Source organism: Lytechinus variegatus, chromosome 8 (assembly GCF_018143015.1).
Source record: "Lytechinus variegatus isolate NC3 chromosome 8, Lvar_3.0, whole genome shotgun sequence".
Classification (NCBI taxonomy): Eukaryota; Metazoa; Echinodermata; class Echinoidea; order Temnopleuroida; family Toxopneustidae; genus Lytechinus; species Lytechinus variegatus.
Window position 1 is genome coordinate 28102267 of NC_054747.1, and position 16543 is coordinate 28118809.

At 36.6% G+C, this 16543-nt stretch overlaps 1 protein-coding gene across 1 annotated transcript in view; it reads left to right on the forward strand.

The window, feature by feature from the left end:
- The first annotated feature begins 381 nt into the window (after positions 1-381).
- LOC121420283 (short transient receptor potential channel 5-like) overlaps positions 382-16543 on the forward strand; it is a 31336-nt gene continuing 15174 nt past the window's right edge. The window contains exons 1-7 of the mRNA XM_041614860.1: positions 382-623; positions 8532-8793; positions 9492-9607; positions 10733-10846; positions 11622-11828; positions 12919-13008; positions 14148-14273. Coding sequence (XP_041470794.1) covers positions 8607-8793; positions 9492-9607; positions 10733-10846; positions 11622-11828; positions 12919-13008; positions 14148-14273 — 840 coding nt within the window. The 5' untranslated portion in view covers positions 382-623; positions 8532-8606. The remainder of the gene's footprint in view (positions 624-8531; positions 8794-9491; positions 9608-10732; positions 10847-11621; positions 11829-12918; positions 13009-14147; positions 14274-16543) is intronic.

The following is a 16543-nucleotide window of genomic DNA, read 5'->3' on the forward strand; positions in this document are numbered from 1 at the left end:
CAAAGAATCACGATATTCCATATGTATCTCAATTTCGCATTTCATATACTCAATTTTAAGCCCCTCAAATCGCAGCATCATTTTGACTATCCAGCTGATGTTCAGGAAGTCATGAGCTGTTATGAAGACCCCCGGCCCTTCCCACTAACTCCATCTGAAAAGTCGCCAACCAACATGCACCCTATTCTACCTGCAGGTTTCCTTTTTGCACTATCTTCAGTTCCAACAATAAACAAATATAAAGAAATCTTATATTTATGATCGACAGCTACACCAAAGTTCGATTAATGCTGGTATAGCAGCCCCATCAATCACATATTACCTTCGGCCAACCTAGAAAAGCTGCGCCCCACTGCTCATGCGCAGTTACCCCAAGACATATCTACAATGATTCGCATTACGCTGTTAAAAATGATTCGGTATTTTCCATGATATGCACCGGTACTATTGGGAAATCAAGTAAAACGTTGCAATCTTCATAACGATTTGAGTAACTGAACACCATATCCTTACAATAATTTCTCCTTCTGAGAATTAAAACTGCTTTATGCTGGATGTTGCCATGTCATAGACAAGGGAAAGAGCAGTAAGTTTTCAATTCTTCAATACATGTACTACAAAAGGTAAGTTTTTCTTTTATCAAACTTGTGAAGTTGGTAGAATTCTAATTTTGCACTTTGCCGTAGCTGTTATATTTAAAGTAAAGTGGATATTAGAGATATTAGAGATTGGGTGGTCCTTTTCAGGACCAACACTTGCCCAAGAAAGATACATGGTGTACCGTGAAACCTACTAGACTATGGATATTAGTCTGCTGATCGAAAAAAAAACGTTGTTCTGATATATACAAGCATGATTATTTGTACAACGGTATGTGATCATATTTCCAACCTCGTCATTTAATATGTGTTGTCAGGGTATTGTATCCCAGAGTCTCACAAACGAACAGATCAAAGGTATTACGTTATTTCAATTGGCATGGTTGAGATATATGATCTAACAAAACTTACTGATAAATCTCTCTTGCCAAACTGTTTGTCTATGTATTGACATCCATGTCTTAATAATGGTAAACCGATATTATTATATTCCTACTTCAACCCATAGTATAGATACTTTATAATAATTGTACATTTATACTGCGCAATTTCTACATGTATACACTCAGCTGCGTATTATAATAATGCTAATATCATTATCTTTACCATGGCTATAGCCTTGCTGCCTGCATGCGCTCTGGCATTAGAGGAATTTCTCCCTACCCGGTACCCATTCACCTTACCTGGGTTGAGTGCCGCACAATGTGGGTAAATTTCTTGCTGGAGCAGATCGCTTGGAATCGAACCCACAACCCTCAGATTGAAAGACGAGAGCCATAACCACTAAGCCATAACACCACACATACTTATCAAACGTACACCGTCTTAATAATCAAATAGTCTGAAGTGTAAGGGCGACAAATCGTATCCCTGCGGGAGGTGGTTTGATGTCCGAGATCTGATTGTATAGTCATGTTCAAGGATGTCAAATTTGACTACAATAATATTAACCCTGAATTTGTAATTATGATTTTTAATAAATAATAATAATGATAAAAACAATATAGGGTTTGTAAAGAGAACATATCCGCCTTGCTAGGCGCTCACGGCGTTCCTTTATTATCCCGGCTAAACTTTTCCACCGATTAAGGTGCTCACACTTTTTGGGGGGAATTACTTCCTGCCGGTACCAACTTACATCACCTGGTTTGAGTGCAGCACAATATGGGTAAATTCCTAACTGAAAAAAAACGCCATGGCTGTGAATCGAACCCACGTCCCGCACATTAAACGACGATTTTAGTATGATTTATGGTTTTTAGTCATGTTTTTAGGTTTGTTTGTGTAAATGGTTCGTGGGTCAGGAAGGTGGGGGGGGGTTCCCATTTGGTCCCGTCATAGGCGGCGGAAGCGGGGGGGACGTGTCCCCCCTAAATTTGAGGAGGGGGGACGGTCCCCCCCTAAATTTGTTGTTGATGACCTTTTTTTTTTTTTTTTTTTTTTTTTGCTTGTCAATTTATTTCCCTACGTTCCCCTAATTTTTTGCTTGTCCCCTCCTAATATTTTTGGCTTCCACCGCCAATTGGTCCCGTTCCCTGCAACAATCATGCCCCTCTGTCGCTGTCACTTTTGCATCTCCCATATTTTTTAGGGTTGATCGCGTTGACAACACTTTATGGTAAACAAAACCGATCAATTATGTAACATTCGGCTAGGTCAAACTAACTAGGTCAGGCTCCGTATACCATTAACTTCTGTCGCTGCATATTCCATATTTTTTAGGGTTGATCGCGTGGACAACACTTAATAAAGGTGAAATTATTGTTAAATAAAACCGATCAACTAATGTGAAATTACGTAACATTCGGCCAGGTTAAATTAACTAGGTCAGGCTCCGTATACCATTAACTTCTATCGCTGTCACTTTTGCATCTCCCATATTTTATCAGGGTTGATTGCGTTGACAACACTTAATAAAGGTTAAAATTATTGGTAAACAAAACCGATCAATTAATGTGTAATTGCGTAACATTCGGCTAGGTCAAACTAACTAGGTCAGGCTCCGTATACCAATAACTTCTGTCGCTGTCACTTTTGCATATTCCATATTTTTTAGGGTTGATTGCGTTGACAACACTTAATAAAGGTGAAATTATTGGTAAACAAAACCGATCAATTAATGTGTAATTGCGTAACATTCGGCTAGGTCAAACTAACTAGGTCAGGCGCCGTATACCAATAACTTCTGTCGCTGTCACTTTTGCATATTCCATATTTTTTTAGGGTTGATCGCGTTGACAACACTTAATAAAGGTGAAATTATTGGTAAACAAAACCGATCAACTAATGTGTATTTTACGTAATATTCGGCCAGGTTAAATCGACTAGGTCAGGACTAAGTTTACCATTAAGTTTTGCAGTGGATCGCAAATATGAAAACAACACACGGTTTGGATCCTGGTAAGTCTTCTATTCAAGTAACGCAATCATGTAAGAAAAAGGATTTGTATCAATATTTATGTCATTTCTGTTGGAAATAAATCTAAATCTGAATCATGCGACAATTTTTCAATGTTTTTATCTGTTTCTTATAATTATGTTTATATTTTTAAATAAGTATACGACTGCGCTATTGTCAACAGGTTTCCGTTCCACTTAGTTCTTTTGCTGCGTTATCATTTTTCTTCTTATTTTAGTTTATATACAAAAGGGCATTTATTTAGCGTCACTGCGTCATTGTAAGATAAAATTTTAAAGTTTAAACTGACGTAATGACCTGATTAAATGGTCATCACGAGGCAAAATTTATCAAACTTGAAAGCTTGTAATAAACCATGAAGGATTACCGATGTTTCGATCATGTAACACTGAAACTAAGGAAATCACGAAACCTAGAGACCGGTAGTAAGATTTTTTCTTCAGTTTTGTCTTGAAGCAATATGAAGATGGTACATTTCTGATTTCATTTGATAAATTGATCCACTTGACAAAGACCTTTCAAATGACCCCTGTGAAACTCTACAAACTAGTTTCTTAGGTTCTAACAGGCAGATATCGCGTAAGTACGTTGAAATCAATTGGAGAGGTAGTTACTATACCGACTATGAGCAATTCCTCGAACACCTTCGTGCTGTAATGTAGCCAACATGATATCATAATTAAAGTTTATAATGTCTAATGCCTTTTACAAATCGACAAAAACGGGAACAAGAAAATACAAGTGCTCAAATGCGTCTTCATCCTCGTTTATAATATGAGTGAGAGCCATGTTTTTTTATGTTTTCGTTCGAAAACATACTGAAAAACAATCTGATCATTTATATAAACAATTTTATAATCCTCGTTTGAGTCATACCAAAGACCTATAAAAGTGAAATCTTCAGATTTCATAAGAGGTGCTCAGCGATACGATTGGAGAAGGGTTATCACACTGCAGTGCCTACTAGTAGACCAAATGCATAACTGAAGTTGCTATCCTTGGTAAATAGAAGGATATCATTCTATTTATCTATTATCTATCCATCCTTACCACAGCACAGAATGTACCTCGTTGTCAGAACGAAATATAATGACCAATCACCCAGCTATGATATGAAATAATTTCACGACTCATTTAACAGCGAAATTTTGACTTGAATGAATGCTCCTGTCTCCAGCTCAATCAGAATTAGGATTATGATTATTAGATGTAGATTTATATAGTTGACGAAAAGGCATACAAAATGCAACCGAATGACGAGGGAGGGAAACAAAAAAAATATGTCCAGATACAATAATTGGATATTACATGGTTGGTGAAAATCATAAAATATGTAGTATGACCATTAGGTTATGTTTGCCTTTCTTTTCATGCTCGTCGCTTGCAAAAATGAGCAAAGCTGCGATAAAGTATTAGGGAAAATATTTAATATACATGTATATAGCGAAATCAATAACAGAATAGGGTATACAAGGAAACTTAGCCAAGATTTACAAGTTTCGTATTTTTTATCTTTATCTTATTTATTACACAGTTTGAGTTATTCATAAACCCACAGATATATTTATAAATTATATATAGTATATACATGTATATTAAAGTATATTTCAGGTGGAATTTTCTTTGAAGAAAAAGGTAATATTCGTGCCAAATGTATTCTGTTGTTCGATATCATAATTTTTTTCATAGTTTCACAGAAATATATAAATGTCAAATTTATGATTTATATTACATTTTATATCATGATATGTCACCACTGAACAAAAATGCGTAATCTGAAATGTTCGTGTAGAGAAGTAACTAGTACAGAAATGTTTCTGTCAAGTTTTTATTCTTAATTTGTCTAATATTATGACGATTTAGGGGGAAACATGACACCTTGATATTTGTCAGCTCCTGATGACAAAGAAATGTGATGAAGGGGCATGACATACTCATTTGTTTGATGTCAAATTCGTCATGATAGCACAAATATTTCATAAAATACAGTAAATGATGTTTCGCAAGTGTCAACTTGTCTTTGAATTTCCTGGGTGTATGTAAGCTTCTGGCCTCAACTATATGCATACACACATCCACCCACACACACATACACACCCACATGCACCCACCCACACACACATACACACACACACACATATATATATAATCAGAAAAGGTGAGAATCTTAAATCAAATACTATGTATAACTGAATTGAAATAAATCAAATGGCTAAAAAACAAATACAAAAATAAAAATTTGACATGAATATAATATGATAGTGAACTGAAATCAGAATGTTCACATGACTTTTTTAAAACCAATCACCGGAATTTTTTTTTGCTCTCCAAAATATGCCAAAAAATAAAATTCATTTCTTTTTTTTATAAAATATCTCCAATTTACATTATAAACAATTACTATTCGCATCAATTCTTGTTTTGATTATGTGCCCTATTTCTGAATTGAACATTGTAACTTTTATATTTTTTCATGCGTGGTAATTTCAAAGAAACGTAAAATGTTCAAATTCAAAACACGTTTTATGTTCAAGGAAAATAGACACGTTTTATTCTACCCTTGCAGTATTTTTCTTGTTAGTGTCAGCAAGTGCAGCACTACCTGGACAACATGTTGATTTGAATTTGTGTTTTGTGACACTGCATAAAATGTGAAAACTACACTGTAAATATTTTATGCGATTTTCTCAGAATGAATTTCTTCTTAAGCAGTGCGTTTAACCAGGCCGGATGCCGGATTCATCTGGGGGGGGGGGGGGGGGGGGGGGGATTTCGTACAGGAGATTGTTGACTCCCTCCCCCTAAAAAAGTCATTACGACCAAATTAATGTCATTTTTCTCTTTACTGCCAAAGGACAAATGATTTTTGTTCCATATTCGATTTGACAAGCCAAAAAAAGTCTTAACTAACAAATTAATGTTTTTTCCATCCAGGAACAATTTGATAAGCAAAAAAAAAAATTCCTCAATTGCCTATGCATGTTACATATTCCACTAAAAAAAAGATGGTGCCTGTCAAGGGGGGGGGGCACGGGCCGGATGTGCCCCCTCCCGGATCAGCCACTGTGTTTAGCCCTAAGTTCGTTGAACAAGGGACAGCATTAGACATGTACGTGTATATACTACCTGCACCTATTACATATTTCCATGCCCATGTCAAAGACGGAACGAGGAGAATGAAGTGGATTATTTCGTGCTATATCCCGAAACTGCCTATGGAATGATGCTGGTATTCTGTTATATGAATATAACGGAACTTCTAATCATCCGTCATCCCGGTTAATAGTCTCAAATTCAACAGAAAAGCTTCATTAATCAAAATAATACGGAGCGTTAGAATTCTCCAAATCACAGCATGGGGTTGGCGCCATTTCACACGACAAGGTGAACGTTCCCTTCGCACACAACTTTGGATAAAACTTATATATATATATATATATATATATATATATACATATATATATATATATATTTATATATATATATACATATATGTTTATATATGATATGAGGACAACTCAAAAGATGACACCATTTTTTAGCGTCTTTATAATAAGACTTTATCAGAAGCGTCTGTAATTACAGACTAGTAGTATTGTGGTAGTAAGGTAGGACCGCATCCTATCTCGTTCTTAATGACGAAGTCTTATTACATAAGAAAGCTAAAGCTAAATAATGGTGTCCTGCGTCATCTTTTGAGTTGGCCTCATCTCATTAAGTTTCATATTCACACCTCAAGAGCGTTTGGAAGAAGTACACTTGTCATCACATTATATATGTATGTATGTATGTGTGTATGGGTGTATGTATGTATATAGTTCAAACGCCCTTGGAATAAGACGAACTGGTGATAGACCGAACAACTCAAAGTGTTCTTGTAAAGAAAGTAATCTAGAATAATTTCCAATTTCTAGGTGACCTGATAAAATGACACCTTTTCCTTGAAAGAGGAGATTGCTTACTAGCGCATCCGGGTATTAAATAGCCGTCGGGAAGTAATCAGAATATGACAGCTTCAACGACATGCAGCTATCATTTTCCATAATTCTAAGATCAGGGCTGAGCGTGTAGCAATTATCATGCAAATATGAAGATAAGACATGTAAGAAGAGGGTTTCAAATCTAGAGGAGTCGGCATGGCGGGGCACCGAGATCGGTTCTACATCACGTAGGGCCTAGGTTAATGGGGAAGTTGTGTGTGATGGTGCGGGTGTGGGTTTAGGAGTATGATATTAATTGGGCGTGTATTTTGGTGTGTGAGTTGATTTTTGCTAGGTACTCAAAGGATGTGTGTGTATGTGTAGGGTGTGGGTTTCGGAGAATGAAGTACATTAGTACTGTTAGTTATCAATAAGAAATAGATATAAATAGAGTGTCTCTACTAAGAAATAAAGAACAAAACATGAATATAATCAAGCAAAGCTTTATTTCTCCTGGAATATGAAACATGAATTACTTTGATGCAAGCTATTTCGAAAAAAAAGACTATTACATTGGCAGTCGTAAACCTCTGAAACTTGCAAGAAATTAATATAATAATTTATTATTACATTAATCTATTCCAGAAAACGTACAGTGACAAATTATTTGTCTATTTGTTGGTACCGTATAGTTGACTTTAAACAGTCGCATTGTTATCATTATACTAGTAGTTGAAACTACAATTGCCACGGCTCTTGACATTTTGCGGTTTGTATAGTGCGTGTTTGAATTGCAGAATTTATAAGTGTTTCGAATGAACTTGCTTATTTACGGATGTCCTTCAGTTAAATTTCATCGCAAAATGCACTGTAATCATGTTAATGAACTAGGCGATGGGAATGAGTTTGTTTCGCAGATAGTTCTACTCCATACATTATATTTAAAACTATATTATGCTCTTTATTTGCCCATGTTATACTGATTAGCCTTGACGAACCCATTTAGATCCGATTTCATAATAGAAATTCAGTTCTACAGAATGTATAGAAGGGAGCATGCGATAATTAGCCTATAAGTATGTGGGACGGTATGCATGTAGGCCTACATGTACATCATAAAAGTCATCGTTCATTCCAGTGATCTTCATCAAAATATTTATACGCAATTGGAGTGCAGTGGCGTACAGATGGGGGCTAGGGCTCTAGCCCCCCCCCAAAAAAAAAAAAGAAGAAGAAAGAAACGATAAATAAATAGATAAATGAAAATAGCTTATCAACTTTTGATAGCCATGTTTTTTACAAAGCTGTCGAATGAACAGCACTTCTTATAAAATATTGTTCGAATTGAATTGGATTGAAAAATTGTTTCTGGTAATTAATAACTTTCAATATGCATTGAACAAAGTAATCAACATCAGCAGTTATGAAATGGAATTTATTAGATTTATAAATCAACAGTTATTAAATAATGAGAGACAAAAACTTGCAAATGATGAAAAAAAAAATCCACACATAAAGCAACCGGGAGTGAAACATAATTAGAATTAGGTTCTCGAGTCATACATCTTCCAATTTGGTGATTCCTCCAAACAGCTCTAGATCTGTACCAGACAAGACATCACTCGTAAAAGGCTAGTCCTGGACTAGCCGCGCAACGATCCAAGCAAAATGGGGGAGGATGATACAGAAATAGACCTAACCCCGCAGGAACAGTTCTTCTTGGCTGCATCGAAAGGCGACGTCGCGGCCATCACCCTCCTTATCGATGGCCGCCCTGAGAACGGTGTCGACATCAACGCTAAGAATGAAAGTGGAACGAGTGCTTTGAATCTTGCAGTATCGGAAGGCTATTTAGGTGAATATACCTCTGCCTTTTTGTCTTTGTGTTGTGTATTGTATTGTATTTTTGTCCTAATATGTACATATTTATATATATATATTTTATGAATTTATGTTATGAAAAATGTACTGAAATGGAAGAAAATAAATGTTTTATTTGAATTGAACTGAATTGAATACTTTTTTTTCCTCTGATATTTGCGTCCACACACGTAGTTTCGTATGTAGAAAAATCGGTATAAGGGCAGGCTCTTATTCCAAATTGCGACTCATCCAACATCTATAGACCCAGGGCAATCCTTAACATGCTTGAAATGTAGATCCCTTTTAACTTTTGACATGGTTAGGGCCTTAGGTTTCTTTGGTTGTTCCTAAAATTGGATATTACAGGTTTTCTAGTTTCTTCTTTATTCCCGTTTATATTTCAACCTCTTAATACCCTTGAAAGTGGCGCTCCCCGATACGCCAAGTCAACCACTGATCTTCATGAAGAGAATTATATAAAGGTGCTCAAAGAACTTTAGATCATTTTAGGGATTTCTTTACCGGAGTAACGCTCTTGACGCCAATCGCGTAGAACGCACGAAATGTAATGGGTCGGGATTATTTGGGGGGACTTTAGATTAAAAAGTGATATTTATTAATTAATCTGCCGCTGCAAGCTTTGTACCATCGATATTAATTGGTTATTTTTGTTTTGTATCTTCTTTGAAGCTGTGATGTATCCTCTCTTGGAGGCGAACGTACATATTGGTGACGCCATGTTGAGAGCGGTCGATGCCGACTTCCACGAGGCCGTGCGAGTCCTACTACAATTCGCTGATGAAAAGGTAAGCTTTTCACATTTTTCTCTGCCTCCTTCCCCTTTCCATTACCAGACTCCCTTTCTTTCATCCTCTTTTCTCTTACCCGGCCCACCCCCTCCTCTTCCTCTCCCTGACGAGTGGATACCATGCGCGACCATGGGGTCTCGAAAAGCACCCTAAACACGTATTTTCCATATTCTGAAAATGCATCCCTTAACAAGTGTTGGCGTGTGAAACCCTACCCTTAACGAGTATTGGAAACAAAACAATACTTTTGACTAGTATTTCCTGAAATGAACCCCTAAACAAGTACAGCGATATGTCATGGGTCCGTCGGTCGTCTGTTCTACTTTCACACATCATTTGGTTTAGTACGGCCCTACCTTCCACACGCCGTGCAAATCGGACTCTAAACACGTAGTGTTGGGGGGAAGGGAATCCTTTATAAAAAGTTTTGATTTTGTTTTATCATCCCTGCAAACATGACCCTAAACACGTAGCTTTTCTTACGGAATAGATACCCTTTTTTCATTATTTTTGTGTTTTTGACACCCTTATCACGTTACGTACGTAACGTGCTCTATCTTAAAAAAAGACATCCTTTTTACGTGTTTTTTGGTCGCGCATGGTATCCACTAGTCAATGTAAGTGCCCCCCGGGCTTCCTCTATCACTACTTCTAGTACTATACTACTACTACTTCTACTAATACTGCTTCTACTACTATACTACTACTACTAATACTAATACTACTACTACTTCTACTACTACTACTACATGTACTACTAATAATAATATTAATGACAATATTAATAGTAGAAATAACATCATATTTAAACCAGGGTAGCCGCTTCAGTTAAAAAAAACTGACTACCAGCGGGCCCTGCTTAACATGATATTGCTATCATTACCTATGCTTTAGCGCAGCTACCTTAATCGGGTGCTCGATCATTCGAGAAATTTCTTCCTATTGGCCGGGTACCCATTCAGCTCACATGCGTTGAGTGCAGCACAATTTGGGTGTTTCGTGCTGAAGGACGGGGTGGTAATACATCTTTAAAGCGCTTAGGGGCATCGTCCCGACATATAAAGCGCGATTATGAAAAAAAGAATATTACCATTGTCATTATTATTTTACCTTTTAAACTAGGATGAAAGTGGACGGATGGCAATAATCAATTGCAGATGCGAATCAAACGATATTCACCCAGATGTGACACCAATAATTAGGGCGGCACAGCTCAATAGCTTCGCCATCGTGAAGGTAGGCCTAATCCAGGATGATGATGATGATGATGATGATTGTGGTGGTGGTGATGATGATGATGATGGTGGTGGTGGTGATGATGATGATGATGATAATGATGGTGGTGGTGGTGATGATGATGATGATGATGGGATCATCCTCATCATCACCATGATGATGAGGATGATGGTAATGGTGATGATCGACATGTATGATAAAGGATGATGAAGTGGATGATAAAGATTTCGATAGTGATGACCACAACGATGTTGATGATGATGGCAATGCTCAATGGATGATTATGGTAATGCTGATTCTAATACTAGAAAAGATGATTCTGAAGGAATTGGATTGTTATTGTAATGATCACAGCCATGAATAAAATGAAGTAATAATAATTATACTTGCTTATATAGCGCTTAATACTTACTTTGTCAGAATTCTCTAAGTGCTCTACAGTATGCAGCATAATTACCCTTGCTTTAGCAGTGCAGCTGTTACGCGCGCTGCGTTTTAAAGAATAAATTCCTGCCAGGTACCCATTTACCTCACCTGAGTTGAGTGCAGCACATTGTGTCGTTAGTCGTATTGATAAATTTGGATAATGACTGATAAAGTAACACTGAATGAAGTGTTTAACTGTTGTGTGCTTGGAAAAAAAATGTGTAAAAATGACAAGAGCGAAAATTAAAATGAAAATTATATCAAGATTTGTTTGTGTTTTTTTATTTGTTATTGATACCAAGACTCACATTTGCCTACATGTACATGTATAAACACGTTCTTTTCGTAGATGCTGTTGGAAGCGGATCTCTTGATCCCAGAGCTACAAGATGATGCCTTCAACGAGATGGCCGTTGATGATCTCCAACGGTCCGTAGGAACCCTTGAGGTCTACGGGGGCTTGGCAAGCGAGGCTTACGTATGCCTAGCAAGCACCGATCCGATCGACAGAGCGTTTACACTTTGTGGGACTATGAAACGAATAGCACTTCTGGAGGTAAGCGATCGCCTATATGTTATAAAAAAAAACCTTTAGCTCCTTGTTTCATTTGATCATGTTTACCCTACCATACTTTCAATTTGCCATGGTTTAAATCACAATTTAGTTCCAGAGGGGCTTCCCAATACAATCTTTGCTTTTTAACAAGTCCCTTATTTTAATTTTCATGTGTAAACTATGACCTGTAATTTTAGATTATTTAATCATCGAAATGTGTTTTGAAACTACAACTTTCCGATTTACCGATCACTTGTATATTATTTATTTTATTCTGCTTTATGTATTATGTATGTATATGTTTGTTGTTATTTTTATCATCTGAAAATGCAAGTAAGATAATTTGAATTGAATCCTATGGTGGGTGCTTCATAAACCTGTTCGTTAGATGAAAAGCGACTAAAAGAACGAATGTAGATCATTTCTTGTGGTAAATATTATACACCTAAATGCCCGGCCTAAATGTTCATTGACGATGGTTTAGCGCGTAAGAATGATAATAATAATAACAATAATAATAATAATAACGTTCTTTAAGTCGCTCTTTGAACATGTTGAAGTTGAGAAGGTATTTATCGAAAATCACATGGCAGCCCAAAGCTGAATTGAGTGAAGTTTACATCGTATAATGTATGATGATGATGATGATGATGATGACGATGATAATGATGATGATGATGATAATGATGATGATGATAAGAATGATGACATGAATGATGTGGAAGAACAAACTGATGAGGGTGGTGGTGATGATGGTGATGATGATGATGGTGATGATGATGATGATGATGATGATGATAATGATGATAATGACGATGATAATGATGATGATGATGATGATGAGAATGATGACATGAATGATGTGGAAGAACAAACTGATGAGGGTGGTGGTGGTGATGATGGTGATGATGATGATAATGATGGAGAAAAAAAAACTACTGAAGATGCTGTCATCAGAATAACGATAATGTTTGGACATTTTGACGTTTATATTGACAAAAAAGGGTGAAACTTTGTTGCATGTAATCATTAAACTCTAACGATTCTTGTTAAACGTATTCTTAGATTATATTACATTGATTTTCATCAGGTGGAATTCAAAGTTCGATATCTAGAACTTGCCGACAGAATGGAGAAGTTGGCTGCCGAACTCGTTTCATATGCCAGAGATACTGAAGAGGTAATTTTTAAATTAATTGTATTCAACATTTTCAGTTGCCTCTTTATAATCAAATGAAGCAAGGTAGCAAAGTAATCGCATAGACGACTCGTAAACAATGACGTTATGACTGGCCATCATAGTTTTAAGCTTATTTTTTTATCCATTGGCCACCTCCTAAGAAATTAAATGTGGAAAAAAAATCGATGAAATTAGAAACGAAGTAATACCAGTATGTTTAAATAGATGATATATATATAATATTTAGATATACTAGCACACGCGATGTGCATGCACATAGTTATACGATAATTGCCCACTTAATTGAAAAGTAATACCTCCTATTTCATCATCTGTCATCTTGAATTTCCCAAAGGACATGATATCATCCTTGGACCATTATAGGCAGAAGAGTGTTACGTAACCGACCTCCATTTTTGTTTTCCTCCAGTTTCGAGTCCGCTCGAATATTTGACATCAATTTTGATATTATGGGGGTAATTAATTATTAAGTGCTTTAAAAGGCCAGCAACAAATCATTTATTGAAAGATAATGAATGCCAACATGGGGGATTTAATAGTTGTTGAATTCTAAATAATTTCGAAACCAATCAACGATCTTTTGTGAACTATGGTAAAAGTTTAAACGAAAGAAAAATAGGGTCGTGACTAGCATTCCTTTTCATGGGAGGGAGAAACATGCAAAATTAGCTGGTACGATTGGAAGACAGAGCTTTTAACGACAGTTTGAGTTCACAGAGCTGGGTGGAGTTGTGTAGCGGCACCCTTTCGAGACAACTAGTCGGGGGCCTTTTCTCGAAAGAGTGGGTGGAGAAAGGACAAATAGGGGGAGTCAAATCATAAAACACGTTTTGGTGAATAGGGGGGGGGGGGGGTTGGGGGTTAAAAAAAAAGCTATGTTGAGTAGTTTTCTGAAACAGTCCTTTCCAGGTTTAAATCAAATATAATAAAAGCAGCAACAATATAGGGCCTACTGTTATAGGAGGAAAGATGAGAGTTTGCATATTTGTTGATTTTAAATAAATTTGGATAATCAATGAATTTCATAATTGTAGAACCAATACCCCCCCCCCCCCCCTGAATCCAATACACACACACATTCAACTAGAGAGATTTATATGACATGTTGGTTTACACAGATCACAACAGTGCTTACATTCCAAGAGACGACTAAGTCTAGTACATCGAATGGGGGCGCCGTCAATCAACGCCATATTGGTACACTCCCGAAAGTTACACAGGCTATCCAGTATGAACAGAGGAAGGTAAGCTGTCTAGAGTTAGAGTTCGATGACTGGTACAGAGCAGACAATGAGTTACATTTTGTTTTAAATTCTGATAATGTAAAGTTAGCAAATAGATTGATCACCTCTTTTTAAAGAATTTCATTATTAAAGTAAAACAAAAAAAAGATCACATTGTACAAACTGAGGCACAGTTTAGAATACATGGGATATGATAGGCCTAATTGATAATTGTTTATCTATTGGTCTACGGGGTGGAAGACTGGTTAGTCATGGGCAATCATAATACTGAGGGCCCAGGAAAGTCGCTCCACTGTAGAGATTTTTGTTTTAATTCATATTAGACACTCAACAAATTTGATGACCCCCCCCCCCCTGACCATGCTGACCGGTAGTACACATCGAAGTAATACCGGTGTGTCCATCGGGCAAAACACGACGTGTATTCACATTCATATTTATTTCTGATATTTATACGGGGTGGCACATATCACCAACTTGGTGGTCTAACATGTGGCCCTGTCATAACAAGAAAGTATAACAAATACTACTACTACTACTACTACTACTACTACTACTACTACTACTACTACTACTACTACTACTACAACAACTATTACTAACTACTACTTCTACTACTACTACTACTACTAATATTACTACTCTTAATACTACGACTATTACTATTACTACTACTACTAGTACAACAACAACAACTACTACTACTACTACTAATAATAATAATAACAATAAGCAAGTAATAAACAGGATATAATAGAGTAGGCCTAAGAAACAATAAAAATGTCCAAAACTCTTAGAAGAAATATTATAGGTATCCCTGGGATTTATGTTCTTTTCATAAACAACTTTGACGATTTGATTCAAATTTGTGAATTTAGATTTTGAAGTTAGAACATAAAACAACATAACAAAAAATAGAACAAAAAATACCATATATGTAAGAGAATAATTATCAGTCAACACGGATACCAATATACAGATATTGAGTCATGGGTGTGTATTACATAAATTGTTTGGACCACCGCAGCGGTCCAAAGAATAGCCCCTCGGGAAAATATAAATCAGGCGCGCCGGATTGATATTTTCCCGAGGGGTTATATTTTTCCCGAAGCGCGCAGGGAAAATATGATCGATAGAAAGTATGTATCCTTTAGACGGTCCAAAGAATTTATTTTCCCACACCCCATCATTCAATATTAGATAGCTTTGAATGATGAAGATAGATCTCAAATTAGGTCTACGATGCATGCAGTCGATGAAGACTTGTTTATGATATTTGCAGTGACTGATGGAACTGGTATAGATCTAAGGAACGTTGGTCTAACGTTAGGTGCAGTGAATGACCCTTTTCTAATCAAAATCAAGTTTGCTTAAACCTAAGACCTAGATCTAAGTCCGGTCCAGTATAACCCAAGGCAGATCGATATTGAGCCATGCGCATGGTCAGGTACAGATTCTGATCTAACTTGGAAATGTCATAAAACATGACTAGATCTAACGTTAGATCTAGCTATGTCAGACCAGGTTGCTGCTGTAAATGGTGGTGGTCCTGATCTTACTTTTGTCAAACCAGGTCCAAAGCCAAATCTTATGTTTTGTTAGCACTAAGTTACGCTGTCGTTAGAAATATTTAACGGTTTTCTCTAACTTTTAGACTCTAGCCTAGGCCTAGATCTATATCTAACACGTTAAAAAGTCAGACCTATAAAACTTAGGGCTTGGCCTAAATCGAATTCTACTTACCCAATTATATCGTAAAAAAGCTTATCATACTCCTTATTGCTCATCAGACATCAACACACAAATCTTTGACGTTAGACCAAATCCAAAAAGTTAAAACTAATCAAAGCTTCAGTTCAGTCTGTATCTGCTAAACTACGTCGGCTCCACTCACCAATACTTATCCAAAAATTGTTAACGGTTATTTCATTTTAGTAACTGAAGAAGGCCTAACGCAAGATCTACACATGTAACTTTAAACCTAACTCGCAATAGGCTCCTACGTCATCGTCGGACTCACTTAAATTGCGCTGTCCAGTTCGACATTTAATTGATTCCAGTTAACATCGAGTGTTGATCGATTGCAAACGATCGCCACTTTAGTCCACGTATGTTATTTCTATGTAATTGGTATAGCATCTAATCCACAAGAGGGTGCCATACACGTAGAAAAAAATATTAATGGACCGGCTGGTCAATATATTCATCGAAGGTGGACCAGCTGGTCACTGACTTCGATCATATCACGTGACGCGCTATGGACCAATCGT